This window comes from Rhinolophus ferrumequinum, chromosome 11 (assembly GCF_004115265.2).
Source record: "Rhinolophus ferrumequinum isolate MPI-CBG mRhiFer1 chromosome 11, mRhiFer1_v1.p, whole genome shotgun sequence".
NCBI lineage: Eukaryota > Metazoa > Chordata > Mammalia > Chiroptera > Rhinolophidae > Rhinolophus > Rhinolophus ferrumequinum.
In genome coordinates, this window is record NC_046294.1 from 38,753,775 (window position 1) to 38,769,045 (window position 15,271).

General features: G+C 36.6%; 1 protein-coding gene and 1 non-coding gene across 2 annotated transcripts; both read left to right on the forward strand.

Moving 5' to 3' along the window:
• Positions 1-1,034: 1,034 nt before the first annotated feature.
• On the forward strand, positions 1,035-1,198 carry LOC117031410 (U1 spliceosomal RNA). The gene has a single exon (XR_004424548.1). It is a non-coding gene; the product is annotated as a U1 spliceosomal RNA (small nuclear RNA).
• A 1,864-nt stretch (positions 1,199-3,062) lies between these two features.
• Positions 3,063-13,545, forward strand: PSMA1 (proteasome 20S subunit alpha 1). Its single transcript, XM_033121073.1, has 10 exons — positions 3,063-3,201; positions 4,520-4,564; positions 4,844-4,945; positions 5,066-5,169; positions 6,528-6,616; positions 7,205-7,275; positions 7,395-7,524; positions 8,660-8,739; positions 11,795-11,905; positions 13,177-13,545. The coding sequence occupies exons 1-10, from the start codon at positions 3,199-3,201 to the stop codon at positions 13,231-13,233; spliced, it is 792 nt and encodes a 263-aa protein (XP_032976964.1). The 5' UTR covers positions 3,063-3,198; the 3' UTR covers positions 13,234-13,545.
• Positions 13,546-15,271: the final 1,726 nt, after the last annotated feature.

Below are 15,271 nucleotides of genomic sequence, written 5' to 3' on the forward strand. Positions count from 1 at the left end.
AAGGAAATGCTCAATAATAGCTGAGATTGAATTTCCCCAGCATGGCAAGATGTAAGCTCAGGGTTAGATTCAAGTTGATCTATAAAAATGCAGTATTTCTTTCTATGGAATGAGAGTGATACCCACAATATGTGTATGCACACACAGACAATGTATTACATACTATAAATTTTGGAAAATATATTCTCAAGATATTTTCCTACCTTCTTTAGGGAGATATTATTGTAGGAATAAAAATCACTAAAATTTTAACAGTGATTTTCTCTACTTTGTGGATGATAGAAGATTATTTTTCATATTGTCTGTATTTGAAAAAATTTTAAATAAATGTGTATTCCTTTTATTATTGGAAAAAATTATAAGACCAACCGCAAACTGACTTTTTTCCTATATATTTGAGCAGGTAGAAAACAGGGAAGAGCACATATAATCTTAGGTTCTATTTTCCAGGTGTTTCAGACCTACCAATATTGTTCCTGTAAGAATAATATATACTAAACTTCAAGAAAGATAACAGGTTTTTCTCACATTAAAAACAGTATGGTATAGCTTCTGCATCCTACAAAAATTTTAAATATTATTGTATCAGTCAGGGTCCCAGCAAGAAACAATTGGCACACTCATAAGGGGCAACTGAAGAGAGTGTAATCAGAATGTGGTCAGGGCAACAGCAAGAGAAGATGCAGTACCACTGCCAACCTGGCATTAACATGGAGGGACAAAGGGTAATAAATATACTGATCTCTATCTCCTACTGCCTTCTGAGCTCCTGTTAGTGCCCTCTATCAGCTGAGCCCAACCACAATCCAGAGAGGGAGGAACCTTGCTGATGTAATCCATAAAGGGTGAAGTAGAGCTATTGGGGCAACAGAGAATATCTAGCATGGTGACATCAAAGTGCAAGCAATTCCATAACTTACTATAAATATTTCCAAAGTTAAAGATTTCTACTAGAAGAGTACTAGAAACACAAGAGTTTTGGACTTCAGTCTTTGGTACTATGCAATATACACATATAAGAGTATTAATTATACGTACTTACCTGGCAGGGGAGATACCATGATCACGAAGGTGGTTTTCCCAGGGCGAGGCTTATCCATTGCACTCCAGATATGCTGACGCCTGCGATTTCCCCAAATGTGGGAAACTCGATTGCATAATTTGTGGTAGTGGGGGACTGCGTTCGTGCTCTCCCCTGAGAGTGAAAAAAAAAAAAAGAATATTAATTATTGTCTTTTTATAATAGCAAAGACTTGGAAATAATCTACTTACTCATTACTAATTACTCAGTAAATTACTGTATTTCCACACAATGGAATACTATGCAATTGTTGAAAACAACATAGATCATTACTTATGAACATGAAAAGACAGCCATAACTTTTTAAGTGTAGTATAAGACAGTTTAGTATAATCTTATTTGCAAAAAAAAATTATATATTTATGTACATATTTGTGAGGCATGTGTATAGACATGTAGAACTTTCAAAATGTTTATGTACTATATAACAACTTTTAAATGAGCATTTATTTAATTATTGAACATTCATTATTCATTCAGCAAGATATATTAGGCACTAAACTTCATGTACTAGAACAATGTATTAATTTAAATCTGTTAATTTAATCCACTAAATTAGGTGATTTTTTTTTTAAATGACAACTAGTATTGGTGAACTTAAGGAGGGCACTCTCAGATTCTAGTGTTGAGATATAAACTGGTAAAACATTTCTGGAGGGTAATTTAGCAATTTTTATCAAATCCTTAAAAATACCCAATTCATTTGACACAGCAATTCCATTTTTAAGAATTGATGCTAAAGAAAGGAACAGTCAAATATACAGTGATGGAAGGAGAACTGACTCTGGGTGATGAACACACAAAGGGATTTATAGATGATGTAATACAGAATTGTACACCTGAAATCTATGTAATTTCACTAACAATTGTCACCCCAATAAATTAAAAAAAAAAGAACACAGATACACACACACACACACACACACACACACACACATACATATATCAGGCAGCTTGGGAGAAGGGTAACCTAAATATTAAACAATAGGCATTTGGGTAAATAAAATATCACATGTTCATAAGGTGGAATACTAGAAAGCCGTTTTCAACCTGGAAAATGTCCAAAATATATGTGAAAAGGTTTTAAGAGCGTGATACTAAATTGCTCTGAACTTGAATACACCACTTAAGTGATCTAAGTCTGTTACTTCACCTACAAAGTTCAGATCCTTATGGACACTTTCAACTCTTACCTGAGTCTAGGTACTCATTCTTTCTTCTCTGTAAAGAAAATAAGTCATCGTTGGCAGTCAGTAGATGTTAGGTTGGCAGCTGTTAGCAGAGCTGTCCTAAACTTTCATCTGGGGACTTACTAAAAGATGCTTTCAAAGTAGAAAATACGTCTTTCGGAAGAAAAGAAAAAATTTGTTTTTCTCAGTGGCCTAATCTATTAGGAGTCGTGCTTAGTTTTAAGGACACAGGACATTGATGCCCTCAAAGAGTTCATAGTCTGGTGGGGGGAACCAATAGTCATCAATGACTACAGAGCCTGGACAGATGAGTTCTCCAGGGAGTAGGGAAAGGTTTCCAAAGTAGAAACAAAAGCATGTATTCAAACGAGATACTCGAGGAAGAGTATGGTTGACACATGGAAACGGATCATTATTTTTTGGCTTTTCTTGTGGCAGTCTCGTGCCTCCGTCACACAGCACCTCCAATTTCTGTGGACGCCGAAAGAGAGGCTGAGCGACACACTCGATCACTCCGAGTCGCAGCTGTCGTCTCGAGCGATTTCAGGTGCACCGGCCGGGCCGGTGAGAAATTGGAGGGAATCTGCAACGCACCCCTAATATCACTGAGGATGTAAGAAGGGCGGCTTGGTAGAGATCGCCCCTCAGCTCTTAGCTGCCGTGGGCACTCCTGGGCCCAGGTTTCCGGCCAATCTCGGTTCCACCCTCTTCCGAGGCCCCGCCCATTGCTAGCGGCGGAGAGTTCTGAGGGCGGGGAAGCAGTGGATGAGTATCGATATCTCTGGAATAGACTGCTCTACCCTGCGCCGCCGCCGCCGCCGCCTCAAAATCCCGCAGGCTTCTCAGCAGATCGCCGAGAGGTGGTTTCGGTAGCGCTCCTTGATCCGCAGCTTTGCTGGAGGCTGCAGCCAGGCCCGCGAAGGAATCATGGTGCGTTGGGTTCCAAGCTCAGGCTGGGTTGGGGCAAAGGTCCGCTAACTGGCGGATGGTGAGCCAGGTCCCCTGTCATCCTTAGAGCGGCCCGGGGCCATGGGGCATGGAAACCTCAGCCGACGGGAGGGTTCGGGCAGTGATTCAGCATCTCCGGCCTAGCTGGGAGAGGAGCGGTCGGTAGTCAATGCGGCCTTTTTCCGGGGTTTGTTTCGCTTTCTGCCGGGCCTCGGACACTACTTCTTCCATCAGCTAGCCGAGTTCTCCCCTCAGGTTCCTTCAGTGGAGTAGATTCCGAGCAGTCTTGAGTGGCCCCTCGTGCTCTGTGTCGGGGGAGAGAGAGGAGAAAGTAGGGACTTGACTTGGAGGCCTCCCTGTACTGCCAGGGTTCGACCCCACGGTTTGGGTGCCTGTACGTCGTCCGTTTTCCTAGTGGGCCCGTGTCATTTCCTCTCCCTAGAGTTCGATCAGAAAAGGCCCTTTTCAATCACTTTGTCCAGTCACCTAGTTTTACAGATAAGTAAACCATGGCTGAGAGGAGAAGTGATGTTATCAGGATTACAACATACGTGTCAGGGTTCCCAGTTCTCTGTCTGCCATTCCAGCACTCAACTTTCTCACCCTCGTGGTCATGCTCCCAAGTACTGTTCTGGGAGACTTGTTTTAATACTGTCATTAAAGCAGCAATTGCTCAGTCTCTGTAGCTGTTTGTGTACATCTCTAACTTCCTGGGGACATTTTTGTGTTTATTCATTCAGTTTGAATGTCTGCATGTACAAGGCACTGTTTTAAGTGCAGTGAGGGTTCAAAGATAAATCAGTCAGGTCCTTAATCATGATGTAAGGTACAAAGGGATCTGCAAGTAAATAACTGGTGAGAGTATATATTGGGGAGATTTTGGAAAAGATGGAGAAGACCAAGAGATAGACATTGGAGCGAGTTTAAAGAAAAGGAATGCTTTTGACCATTTATTAGGGCCTGGTATAAGGGAAGAGCTTTGGCAAAGATAAGTTGCCACATAGGAACTTTAGTAATTGACTGAACCCAAAGGGAGTGCTGTGGGCAATGGTGGAATTGGAAGTTGGGAAAATAGGTCCCAAATAGATCTGCTTTCCCTCTCCCACACTAACTCATGGTAAATGTAGAATTGTCTTGCAACTGAGTAATATAGTAATAATCTTACAATGAAATTGTATTAACATTGTGTTAATGTTGAATGGAAACGTTTGGGAAAACATCTTTTTTAATATTAGAGCTTGTTAAGAGTTGGGATTTTTAATGTTCTTATATTCATAAGTCTTATTTCTTTTACTTTCAGTTTCGCAACCAGTATGACAATGATGTCACTGTTTGGAGCCCTCAGGTAAAATAATGTTTTATACTATTTTTATGTAGTGGCTTTTGGTGGCTGCAATATGTTTAGAAACTCATAAGATAGTAGGCTGTGAGAAGATGGAATAGAATCATTTAAGACATTCTTGGAACCTAAATTTATCATTAAAGTAAGTTTCCTGATTTAAAAACAAAAAATCATTTGAGATTTAACTGTGCTCACCTGAGATTTGGGAACTCTAAATTAATTTTAAATTTATAAAAGGATCTTGTAAGATGACTCTAAGCTGTGTTGGTTTTTCTTCTTTAGGGCAGGATTCATCAAATTGAATATGCAATGGAAGCTGTCAAACAAGGTTCAGCCACAGTTGGTCTGAAATCCAAAACTCATGCAGTGTTGGTTGCATTGAAGGTAAATAAAGCTGTTAAGTAGATCTTCCTCCTTTAGAAAACAGAACTACAAACATAAGTTTCACTGTATAGATAAGAAAATTGTAAACTTGCTTTTATGTCTTTTAATGTCTCCACTTAGAGAGCACAGTCAGAACTTGCGGCTCATCAGAAAAAAATTCTCCATGTTGACAACCATATTGGTATCTCAATTGCGGGACTTACTGCTGATGCTAGACTGTTATGGTGAGTGTGATCATAAAAAACAAAAGAAACATCCCTTTTGATTCATAATTGTTTCCATTTCTAGAAAAGATAAGGTATTTTAGGAAGTTGTCTACCAGAGTGTGTTTAAGATTGTGAATACCTTGTTGGATTTAGGCTCAGTTACTAAGTATTCCATTTCTTGACCCCTGTAATAGTAACTAATAGAATTAACCATATTACCACTTTTGAGCCGTCACTGAATAAATGTGATATTTGTTAACTCAGTGTATATTGCTTGAGATAATGTTATGTCTAAGAAGAGCCTGACAACTTGTATCTGGTTTCTAAGAATCAGCCGAACTACCCTTGCTTTCTTTAATATGCTGGCATTTATTTTTGCAAAGCTCAATTCTGTATATCGCAGGGTATACAAAGGTGAATCAGACATAGATCCTGTCTTCTAGGAATTTAAAATCTAGTAGTACACCTATAATACAAAGTAGGAAGTGGAAAGTGACAGGTGGATTTCTGTGAGAGTCCAGAGGATATAGAAGTTATTTCTAGTTCAGAGGCATTGTGTAAATGAATAACTAGGGCTTTGAAGTCACACAGATTGAGTTTAGTTCCCACCTTTACCACTTAGTATCTGAGACTGGGTTAGTTACTTAAACTCTCGATTTTTTTTTTTTAGTATTTTCTCTTTCAAGGTTATTGTTCAATAGCCTAACATGTAGAGCACTTAACACAGTGATTTCAGGTAATATGTGAGTGTGTGTATTGGGAAATGGGAGGTAGTGAGCCAAAACTAATCTCTTAAGTCAGATTTAATTAGGGAAGAAAGAATATAACCACTGAGGCAAACAGTAATGCTAATGTTTATGATTTTCAAATTACTCAGCGAGCCCTTGCTCTCTTAGGCCAGCAATATAGTGACAGCATTATTGGTTTCTGTCAATTCTTGAAGTGTAAAATATATTGCATTATCAAACATTTTATTTAACCCAATCTATCTAAAATACTGCCATGTCAACACATAATCAATGTAAAAACTATTAATGAGATGTTTTGTATTGTTTTTTAAACTGAGTCTCTGAAATTTCATATGTATTTTGCACTTACCATACATCTCAATTTAGACTAGCCACTTTTCTCTTGCTCAGCCTTCTCTATTATACAAACTGCTGTGAGACAAAGGTATTCTTAGAACTAAGGAATATTTTAGTTTTTTGTGTTTTTTTTAATCTCATGTGACCCCAGAGTTTGTACAAAAATGTATCCTTCGTGTCTTTCTGATTACTGTATATGAATGCAATCCATGTAAATGTCTGGCAGGAAGCAAACTGTTTAGATATGAATAACTGATTTGAAATTACTCATTTTTTTTGTTTCTTTTTTAGTAATTTTATGCGCCAGGAGTGTTTGGATTCCAGATTTGTATTTGACAGGCCTCTTCCTGTGTCTCGTCTTGTAGCTCTAATCGGAAGCAGTATCCTTTTTATGTCAGCATTTTGGTTGTGAACTTTAGAGGATTTTGATATTTAATTCTTACATTAGTTATTAGTTATAACATAGGAAAGATTGTGAAAAAAGGGTAGTTACTTTTCAACATTCATAACAGAATGTTTAAAATTTAGGAGAGTTGTGGGAAGTTTTACCAGTTAGAATGTGTTCTAAATAAGTAATTGGTTTGCTCTTTCATCAGCTCTTATAAGCAATTGAAATTTTTCAGACACAGATAAGCTCAATTTTAAGAAAAATGTCCAAGCATCATTTTTAGAGATTTAAAGTTTTTTATTGGTGGTGCTAGACATCGCAAAAAATCTTTGACCTCTTATATCCAAAATGAATAAGGTTCTCTCCATGGGAGAACATTTTGCTAGCATTGGTTCTTGGTTTGGTGGATAACTCAACATTTTTTAATACTAGACCAAAGAAATATTGCTCTGTTTTGTCATCTTCCTGTGGTAGATTATGCAGCAATTAGGAAGCCAGAGCTCTTCGTTAATGATATTTAATTTGAAAATAAAGGTAGTTTTTTATTCCTCGTTAGAACAGGCTCTTTAACCAGTTTAAGAAACACAGATACCAACGCAAAGATACGGCCGGAGACCATATGGTGTTGGGCTGCTTATTGCTGGTTATGATGTAAGTTCATAGAGTATTATTATACTTTAATGATTTTTTTTAAACTGACTAGCAATATTCTAATTTTTAGCTCAACCAAAGTCAAGAATTATGTAGTGTATTTTTTTTTCTATTTGTAGGATATGGGCCCTCATATTTTCCAAACCTGTCCATCTGCTAACTATTTTGACTGCAGAGCTATGTCCATTGGCGCCCGTTCTCAATCAGCTCGTACTTACTTGGAGAGACATATGTCTGAGTTTATGGAGTGTAAGTGATTTTTTTTTTTGCCTCCACCACTCTTTACATAGTGAATTAACATAGTATCCTAAATGAAGAAAACTATCGACCTTCCAGGAAAACTTTAAAAAATTAAGCTCATGAAATGTTTATTATTTCTATTACATATACTAGCTTTTACCCCTTCTGACTACCACGGTAGTTTCAGTAGAACTTTTTCAGAATACAAATATGTGTCCCGAACCTTGAGGATTCTTGGTTCAGTTGGTTTGAAGTGTGCCTCAGCCAGAGTTGAGAAATACTGTACCTGCTATCAATTTTAAGTTCTGTTTACAGTTTTTCATTTTCTATGATTCCGTTCTTTTTGCTGTAGACATTTTTACATTTACTAATCCATAAACAAGTAAAAAGTCTGTAGCTGTGGAAAAAAAAAGGAAAAGATGTAAGATGTGATCATAGGGCAGGTTTTTAAGTGTTTTGCTTAGGCAAGGATCTTGAGTTTTAACACATGCTTTTTAAATCATCTGTTGAGGTGATTATGTGTTTCCCACCCCCCCCTTCATTCTATTGTGGTATGTTGCATTGATCGACTTTTGACGTTAAACTAGCTTTGCATTCCTGGGATAAATCCTTCTTGATCATAGTGTATAACAAATTATATGTATAAATGTTTATATAAACATAAAAGTTGCTGGATTCAGTTTGCTGGTATTTTGTTGAGTTTTTTGGTGTATATATTCATAAGGCATGTTGATCCGTAGTTTTATTTTCTTGTGATATTTCTGTCTAGTGTTGTTATCAGGGTAATACTGGCCACACAGAGTTAGAGACTGCTCTTATAAAAAGCAAATATAGCAACTAGAATTCCACAATACATTCTATAAAACTTTGAGCTATATCTTTATGAATCAGAATTTTGAATTAACTTAAGAAAATGTCAAATTTTTTACCAACATTACGTGTCCTGTCATCAAATAAAATAATACTCAGTAGTGTTATTATTAGAAGAAGATTATAGGGCTAACCATTAAACTTTTGGCTGTTTTTATTGTGATATATTTAGTATGTGACTAAAACAATGATGTTAGACTATAGGCCCAACAGATAAAAGAAGCCTAACGTGAAGATGAAATTAAGAAATAATTGTTCAACTTATTACGTATAGGTAATTTGAATGAACTGGTTAAACATGGTCTGCGTGCCTTACGAGAGACGCTTCCTGCAGAACAGGACTTAACTACAAAGGTAAAAATCACGTTTTTCAATTGTAGACATTAACAATACAATTTAATCATTTATTGCATAAACATAAGTAATAGAAAAGTATATGCTTATAGTTCTTTCATTTGGGAGATGGTTGCCTTGGCTCATTCTTTCTCTTTAAGCTATTCACTAAGTGATCAGATTTTGAAACAATTTTTAAACATTTCTTTTTCGTATAAAGCAATAAAACCAGTAAGTCTGATGTAGAATGTCCTTTATTTCATCAGCAGATAAGAATCTCTTCATATTATTAATTCAGTTGACAAATATATGTATAGAGCACCTACCAGGTGCAGGCACTAAGCACTGAGAATATAGTAAACAAAATAAACATGTTGGCCTTTATGGTACATACATCCAAGTGTGGGGAGACAAACAGTGTGCCCATAAGTAAATTATGTAGTATAGTAGAACGTGGTAAATGCTATAGAAACAATAAAGCAGGTTAAACAGGGACCAATTGGGTATAGGACGGTGGTATGGTGGGTATAATTGGAAATAGGGTGGTCAAGGATGACCTAAGAAAGTAGAATTTGAGGAAAAGAGCTAAAGGAGGTGAATGAATGAGCCATGCAGATGTCTAGAGCAAAATTATTCCAGGGAATACAAGTGCAAGGGCCTTGGGTCCAGAATGTTTCTAATATTTGAGACAAAGAGGCCAGTAGTGTTAGAGTCAGTGCTCAAGAGGAAGATAAGGAAGGAAGTCAGAGAGGTAATGGAGGCCAGCTTGTGTGTCTCCTATAAACCATCGTAGGTACTTTGGATTTTACTCTGAGTGGGCTCTTAGAATTTGAGCAGAAGAATACTTGATTTGATTTAGGTTTTAAGAATCACTCTGGTTGCCATTTAGAGAACAGATTGTAATGGGGGCATGGGTGGAAATAGTTTTAAGATTGTTACAGTAATTCAGGTGAGAGATTGTGGTGGATTAGAACAATTGTAGATGATTAGAAGGGGTTCAGTTTTGCGTATGTTTTAAAATTAGAGATGAAAAGGTTTGCTAACAAATTGGCCTGTAGGGGTATGAGATATTAAAAAAAAGGATGTCTTCAAAGTTTTTGGCCTGACTAAAGAAAGAGATTTATGATAGAACATGTTTTGGGGTAGGGTTTGTGAAGGAAATCAGGCAGTTAGTTTAGGACATAAAATTTGAAATGCCTATTGTTTGACCATTTGGCAGTATAGACTAAGCAGTTATCAGATGTGCACCCCTTGGAGTTTGGTGGAGAATGGTCTAGCCTAGAGTTATAAATTTTGGAGTCTTTATGCAGAAATGGTTTTTAGAAAGAAACTGGACTGGATGAGATTGCTAAAGGAATCGAATATACAAGAGGTTTAAAGACTTGGCCAAGGGCACTCTAACCTTTAGAGATTGGGAGGTGAGTAGGTATCAGCAAAAAGGACTGAGAAAGATGGCCCAAGAGGTAGGAGGAAAACTTGGAAAAGGAGGTATCCTTAAAAGCAAATGAAGAAAGTATTTCAAGGAGGAGGGAATGAAAAATTGCTAATTGATCAAGAAAGATATGGATTGAGAATTAACCATTAGATTAGTAATGATGTCACTGGAGACTTGACTCAATAGTCATAATGGATTATTGGGCAAAAGCCTGATAGGAATGGAATCAGGAAAGAATGGGAGAAGAGGAATTGGATACAGCTCTTTGGAGGATATATAGATAATATGTTGTGGGTTTAGAGAAATGGGGTAATGGCTGGAAGAGAATGTAGTGAAAAAAGGGGTTTTTGTTACTTTGATTTTTTAAGATGGAAGAAATTATAGCAAGTGTGTTGTATGGTTATGAAAATAAAGGGAAACATATATGTAGGAGAAATAAAAGTTGCTAGACCAATTTCTTTGAACATTACACAGGTGGAAAGGTCGGCCTCACAGAAGAAGTTGGACTGTTCATTCATAGTAACAGGAAGGGAGAGAATGTAGGGACACATACAAAAAAGTGGATACTGTGGGAGGTCTGAACATTCTTTTCTTAATTTGCTTCTATTTTCTCAGAGAAATCAGAGCAAGATTTTAAGCTGCAAGGAGAATGGAGAATAGTACAGTTGTGCAGGAGAAGGGGAGAATGAATGATCTAGGGACCTGTATAGTACAATGCAGGAACCACTAAAAGCCTCTTTGAAGTTACTGATCATTAATTAAAGTGAGATCAATCAGCATATTATAAATACGTTTTGTTATAGAGGTTGGATAATTATTATTCGATAGTATTTTCTTCACATAGGCTTTATAGCCTGCATAATCTAAACAAGTTTTCCTTTTATAAAAATAATATTCTTTCAAAAAAGTTAGGAAAGTACATTAATATTTTTAAAATTTGTTTAAAGTACCTATTATGGTATCACAGTGACTGTCTTTTAAAAGCTGAGTATACAGTTGACTCGTAACATTTACAATTTGGAAAAGTTTGTTCAAGTGTCTGGTTTCCTGATTTCATAATTTTACTGAATCATAGAAAATGGGCTATATATCCTCATGCCTAAAATTTTCACTAAAATTTTAATTTTACAGGAGCTATTTTGCACTGGTTAGCATTCACTGAACATTTTAAGTATTGCTCTTTATTTAATTTTCCAATGTAAAACATAGTTTCAAGTCCTCACTAAATTCAACACATTAGAACCCCAAACTTCTGTTTCTTTATTAAGAGCCATCATATCTTATTCAAGAAACAAATTTGATTGTTTCTTAGGAGTTAGGCTTAGTTTCTAGCTAAGTGGTTTGTTCCTTCCCACTGGTCTGCAGCACATTCCTATTATAAGCCAATTTGCAAATTTTGTAGGTGACATAGATCTTTGTTCGGGGTTACTCATGATCATCACAAGTGAATATTTAAATATATAAATTACAAGGGCTTACTAGTTTTCTTCTTTTTAACCTACACTTAAGTATTTTTAAGTCTTATTCAAGTACTATATAAATCTTTATTCTTTTTTCACCCAGCATTTTATCATAAGCATTTTTCAACCTAAATTCTCTTGATTTTTTTTTTTTTTTTTTTTACCTTTTTTTCCCCCTCAGAATGTTTCCATTGGAATTGTTGGTAAAGACTTGGAGTTTACAATATATGATGATGATGATGTGTCTCCATTCCTGGAAGGTCTTGAAGAAAGGCCACAGAGAAAAGCACAGGTATATAACTAATCATAACACAAGAGGCTTTATTAGTTCTATAGTAAACCGCTATTCCTACTACAACTGTAAATCTGCCATTTTTGTCTTATTGATAAGCTCATAATTCAAATGACAGTAGGAAAACTAAGCTGAATAAAGGAGAATACTGAGGGGGCCGTGGTCTCCATCAGCACAAAAGGGTTGATGATTTAGTCTTCTGTCTCTCTCACAATTCTGTGGCTTGACTGGGGCTCAGCTGGTGATTTTTTTGCTCGTCTCACTCGAGTCTCCAAAACATTGCTGTCATTGAGGGGGTGGGGCTAGAACATCCAAGATGGCTTTACTCACATGTCATCTTTACTCACTTTCTAGGTATCTTAGAGAGACAACTATAAGACTAGGACCTCTGCTAGAATGGCTGAGCCTCTGTCCATGTAGTCTCAGGGCCTCCTCTTCATCAGGGTCTCTCTAGCAGTGTAGCAGCTCAGCTTGCAAACGTTCAAAAGCTTAAAAGTGAAAGCTGCCAGGCATTCTTAAGGCCAGGGCTCAGTACTGGCACAGCACCGCTTCTGCACATTCTGTTGGCTAAAGTAAGTCATAGGGCCAGCCAGGAATCTATAGGAGTGGTACTGAGAGAAAGTTCACTGGGACCAGCTTTGGAAACTTAAGTTGGTTCTTCACAAATACTGAGAGAAGGATCGAGAAGTATTGGTGAATCCCAGGTCCAATACTTATTTTTTATATTGGATATTTAGCATGCACATTTGCTATTTATAGACGCTTACTCAGTAGTTATGTAATTGGAAATGTCCTGTACAGAAATTTTTTCTACATGAATTTCTTTTCAATTTGAAAAGGATATTGTTGGTACTATTTGGAGAAGCAAGATTTGCATTATTTAAACCGTAGTTACTAAGAACCAGCACTTTTGGGAAGAATGCAGTGGAGTGCCACACAAGTGGTTTGTTTGGTCATATTTTTGCTGTGTTTATTAGTGCTAAAGAGGAAAAGGATGTCTAAAATGTGCCAATTGTATTTTAAGGCTAGTAGTGATAATAAAGTAAGACCATTTATTCTTGTGCAAGACAGTGTGATAAAATGCTAGAATTGTTCAATGCTGCTTAGGTTTTCAGAACTGTAAAATTATATCTATTTAAAAAAAAACTGTTTAGAAACTTCAACAGGACAGTGAACTAAAACTGAGTATTAAAAGTATCACCTAGCTCCTTTTTCTCATAAATTTTTTTATGACGTAGTATCACCCATTTCTTTTTTCTTTCCCTCTTAAGCCTGCTCAACCTGCTGATGAACCTGCAGAAAAGGCTGATGAACCAATGGAGCATTAAGTGATAAACCAGTCTATATGTGTATTATCAAATATGTAAGAATGCAAGAACATGTACGTTGGCAGTAATCTATACTTGGAACCAAAAGATGTAGTGGTGAAGTGGTATGTTTTAGCAATCAGTCCAGGTGTGAATTTTTTCCCAGCACCTTCACTGTAAACCATATATTGTGACGCATTTTTCTTTGAAGAGGGGTCTATATAATCATTTTCTAGAAAGTATAGTTATCTGTACTAATGTTTTTATATAAAGAATATAGTGTCTTCGTGGTTTTAAAGACAACTGTGAAATAAAATTGTTTCACCTGCTGGAGTATTGAGTTTTTGTTGTTGTTTTTTTAAGTAGCCTCAACTATATAAATAGTCTGGGATTACAACTGGTCATTTGCCATGTTTGTCAAATTGCCTTATTTTTAGTGATGGGGAAAAATAATAACTCTTTATCTATCATAGCCTTATACTAGCTCCCCAGTGTATGGACTGTCTGCATGAGAATTCATGGAGATTTGGTTCAGAATACAAATTTCAGGGTTCAGCTTTGGAGATTCTGATAAAACCTAAGAAACCACCACTTCAAGCAATAGTAGTAGCAAGATTATTAACATGTAAATTGTTTTTCTTTCCGACCAGCAGATGTCAGCAATGATAGCTCTGCTCTCAGTGTAGGGAACTTTTGCAGAAACAACAAAAGGGAAATTTTAATCTGAAACCATCATTTCCTCTTATCCTGCTCAACCAAACTCCAGCATAATCTTGAAGCTGCCTGCCATTATTCCTGTGAGCTGTGTACCGAGATACTGCAGAACAATTTTTATCTTAGACCATACAAAATGAAATTAAAGGAAATCTGATTGAAAAAACAAAAGCAATAAACCAAAATTTTGCTGCTAAGAAGCCTTAGAAAAGTTATGAATATAATGAATATATTCATATCTTTCTGGAGAGGAGCAGTTCATTTGTAGATCGGGAACTTGGATTTTAGACCTAATTCTGCTAATTAGTTACTATTGTCTTTAGGCAAGTTATACTTAGCCTTATTTTAAGGAAGTCCTTCAGAGAATTATTCTGAGTGTCAAATGGGACAATTTATGTGAAAACACCTTGTATACTCAAAATTTCATAAAATGTTCATTTAATTTTTTTTCTAGATTGCTCAAAACTTGAAAAGCATTCTTAGGTTCCTAGGTTTAAATCTCTAACTTCTTGAGGGGAGAGTGATAAGAGAAACTGGCAACATTGTTGAGAGAAAAACCTGACTAAATACAGGAATATGTGAAATGTTAGTCTCCACTTTGGAGTAGCCTCAAGAGTCTGCCATTTGAACTTGGGACAAGGCCACAAGTACCACGTGGCCATTTAACTGACAATGACGTTGCATCAAGCACACGTAACTTTCACAAACAAAATAAAACTGAATGAGGGAGCCCTCCCGCCTGCCTTCGGACTCAATGGGGGTATAGTCTGGTAGAGACAACATAAGAGAGAAATTTCGTAATCGGCTCTTTCCTCAGGCAGGTCTCTTCCCCTGTGCCTATCATGGTGTGAGCCTTTGTCTTTGTTAAGTGATTCTATTTAAAGATTTTGTGTGTGCATGTATAATTTTTATACACTGTTCCCTAAATGTAAACCAAAGTTGGGTGGCACTTGGCTGAAAAAAAAAAACTGATCCATATTGTACTTTGGGAGCAATTTAGTAATTTTTTCAACATTTGATTTTAGTCTTCTACACTGACTTTAGAACTTAAAATTTTCCTCACCCCAATAAGATTCAACCCCATTGTACAGAGTTCATTGTGATGCCTTTTTATGTCAGTTTATCTAGTTGTTTATACTCAATTATTCCATTTAGTCTGTTAATTGTAAACAAAATTCCTAATGTCCTTTCATAAAACATCACTTTTGTTGCTACGCAGCAGCCTATCTGTCTCCTTGTACCTGCCCCTAAAGAAAGGAGAGTCTGTGAGACGGATCCTTTCAGAGACTTTGCTTCACCTTTGTGTTTGCACCTTATGTCTCCCTGTTTGGCCCCAGAAAGATGG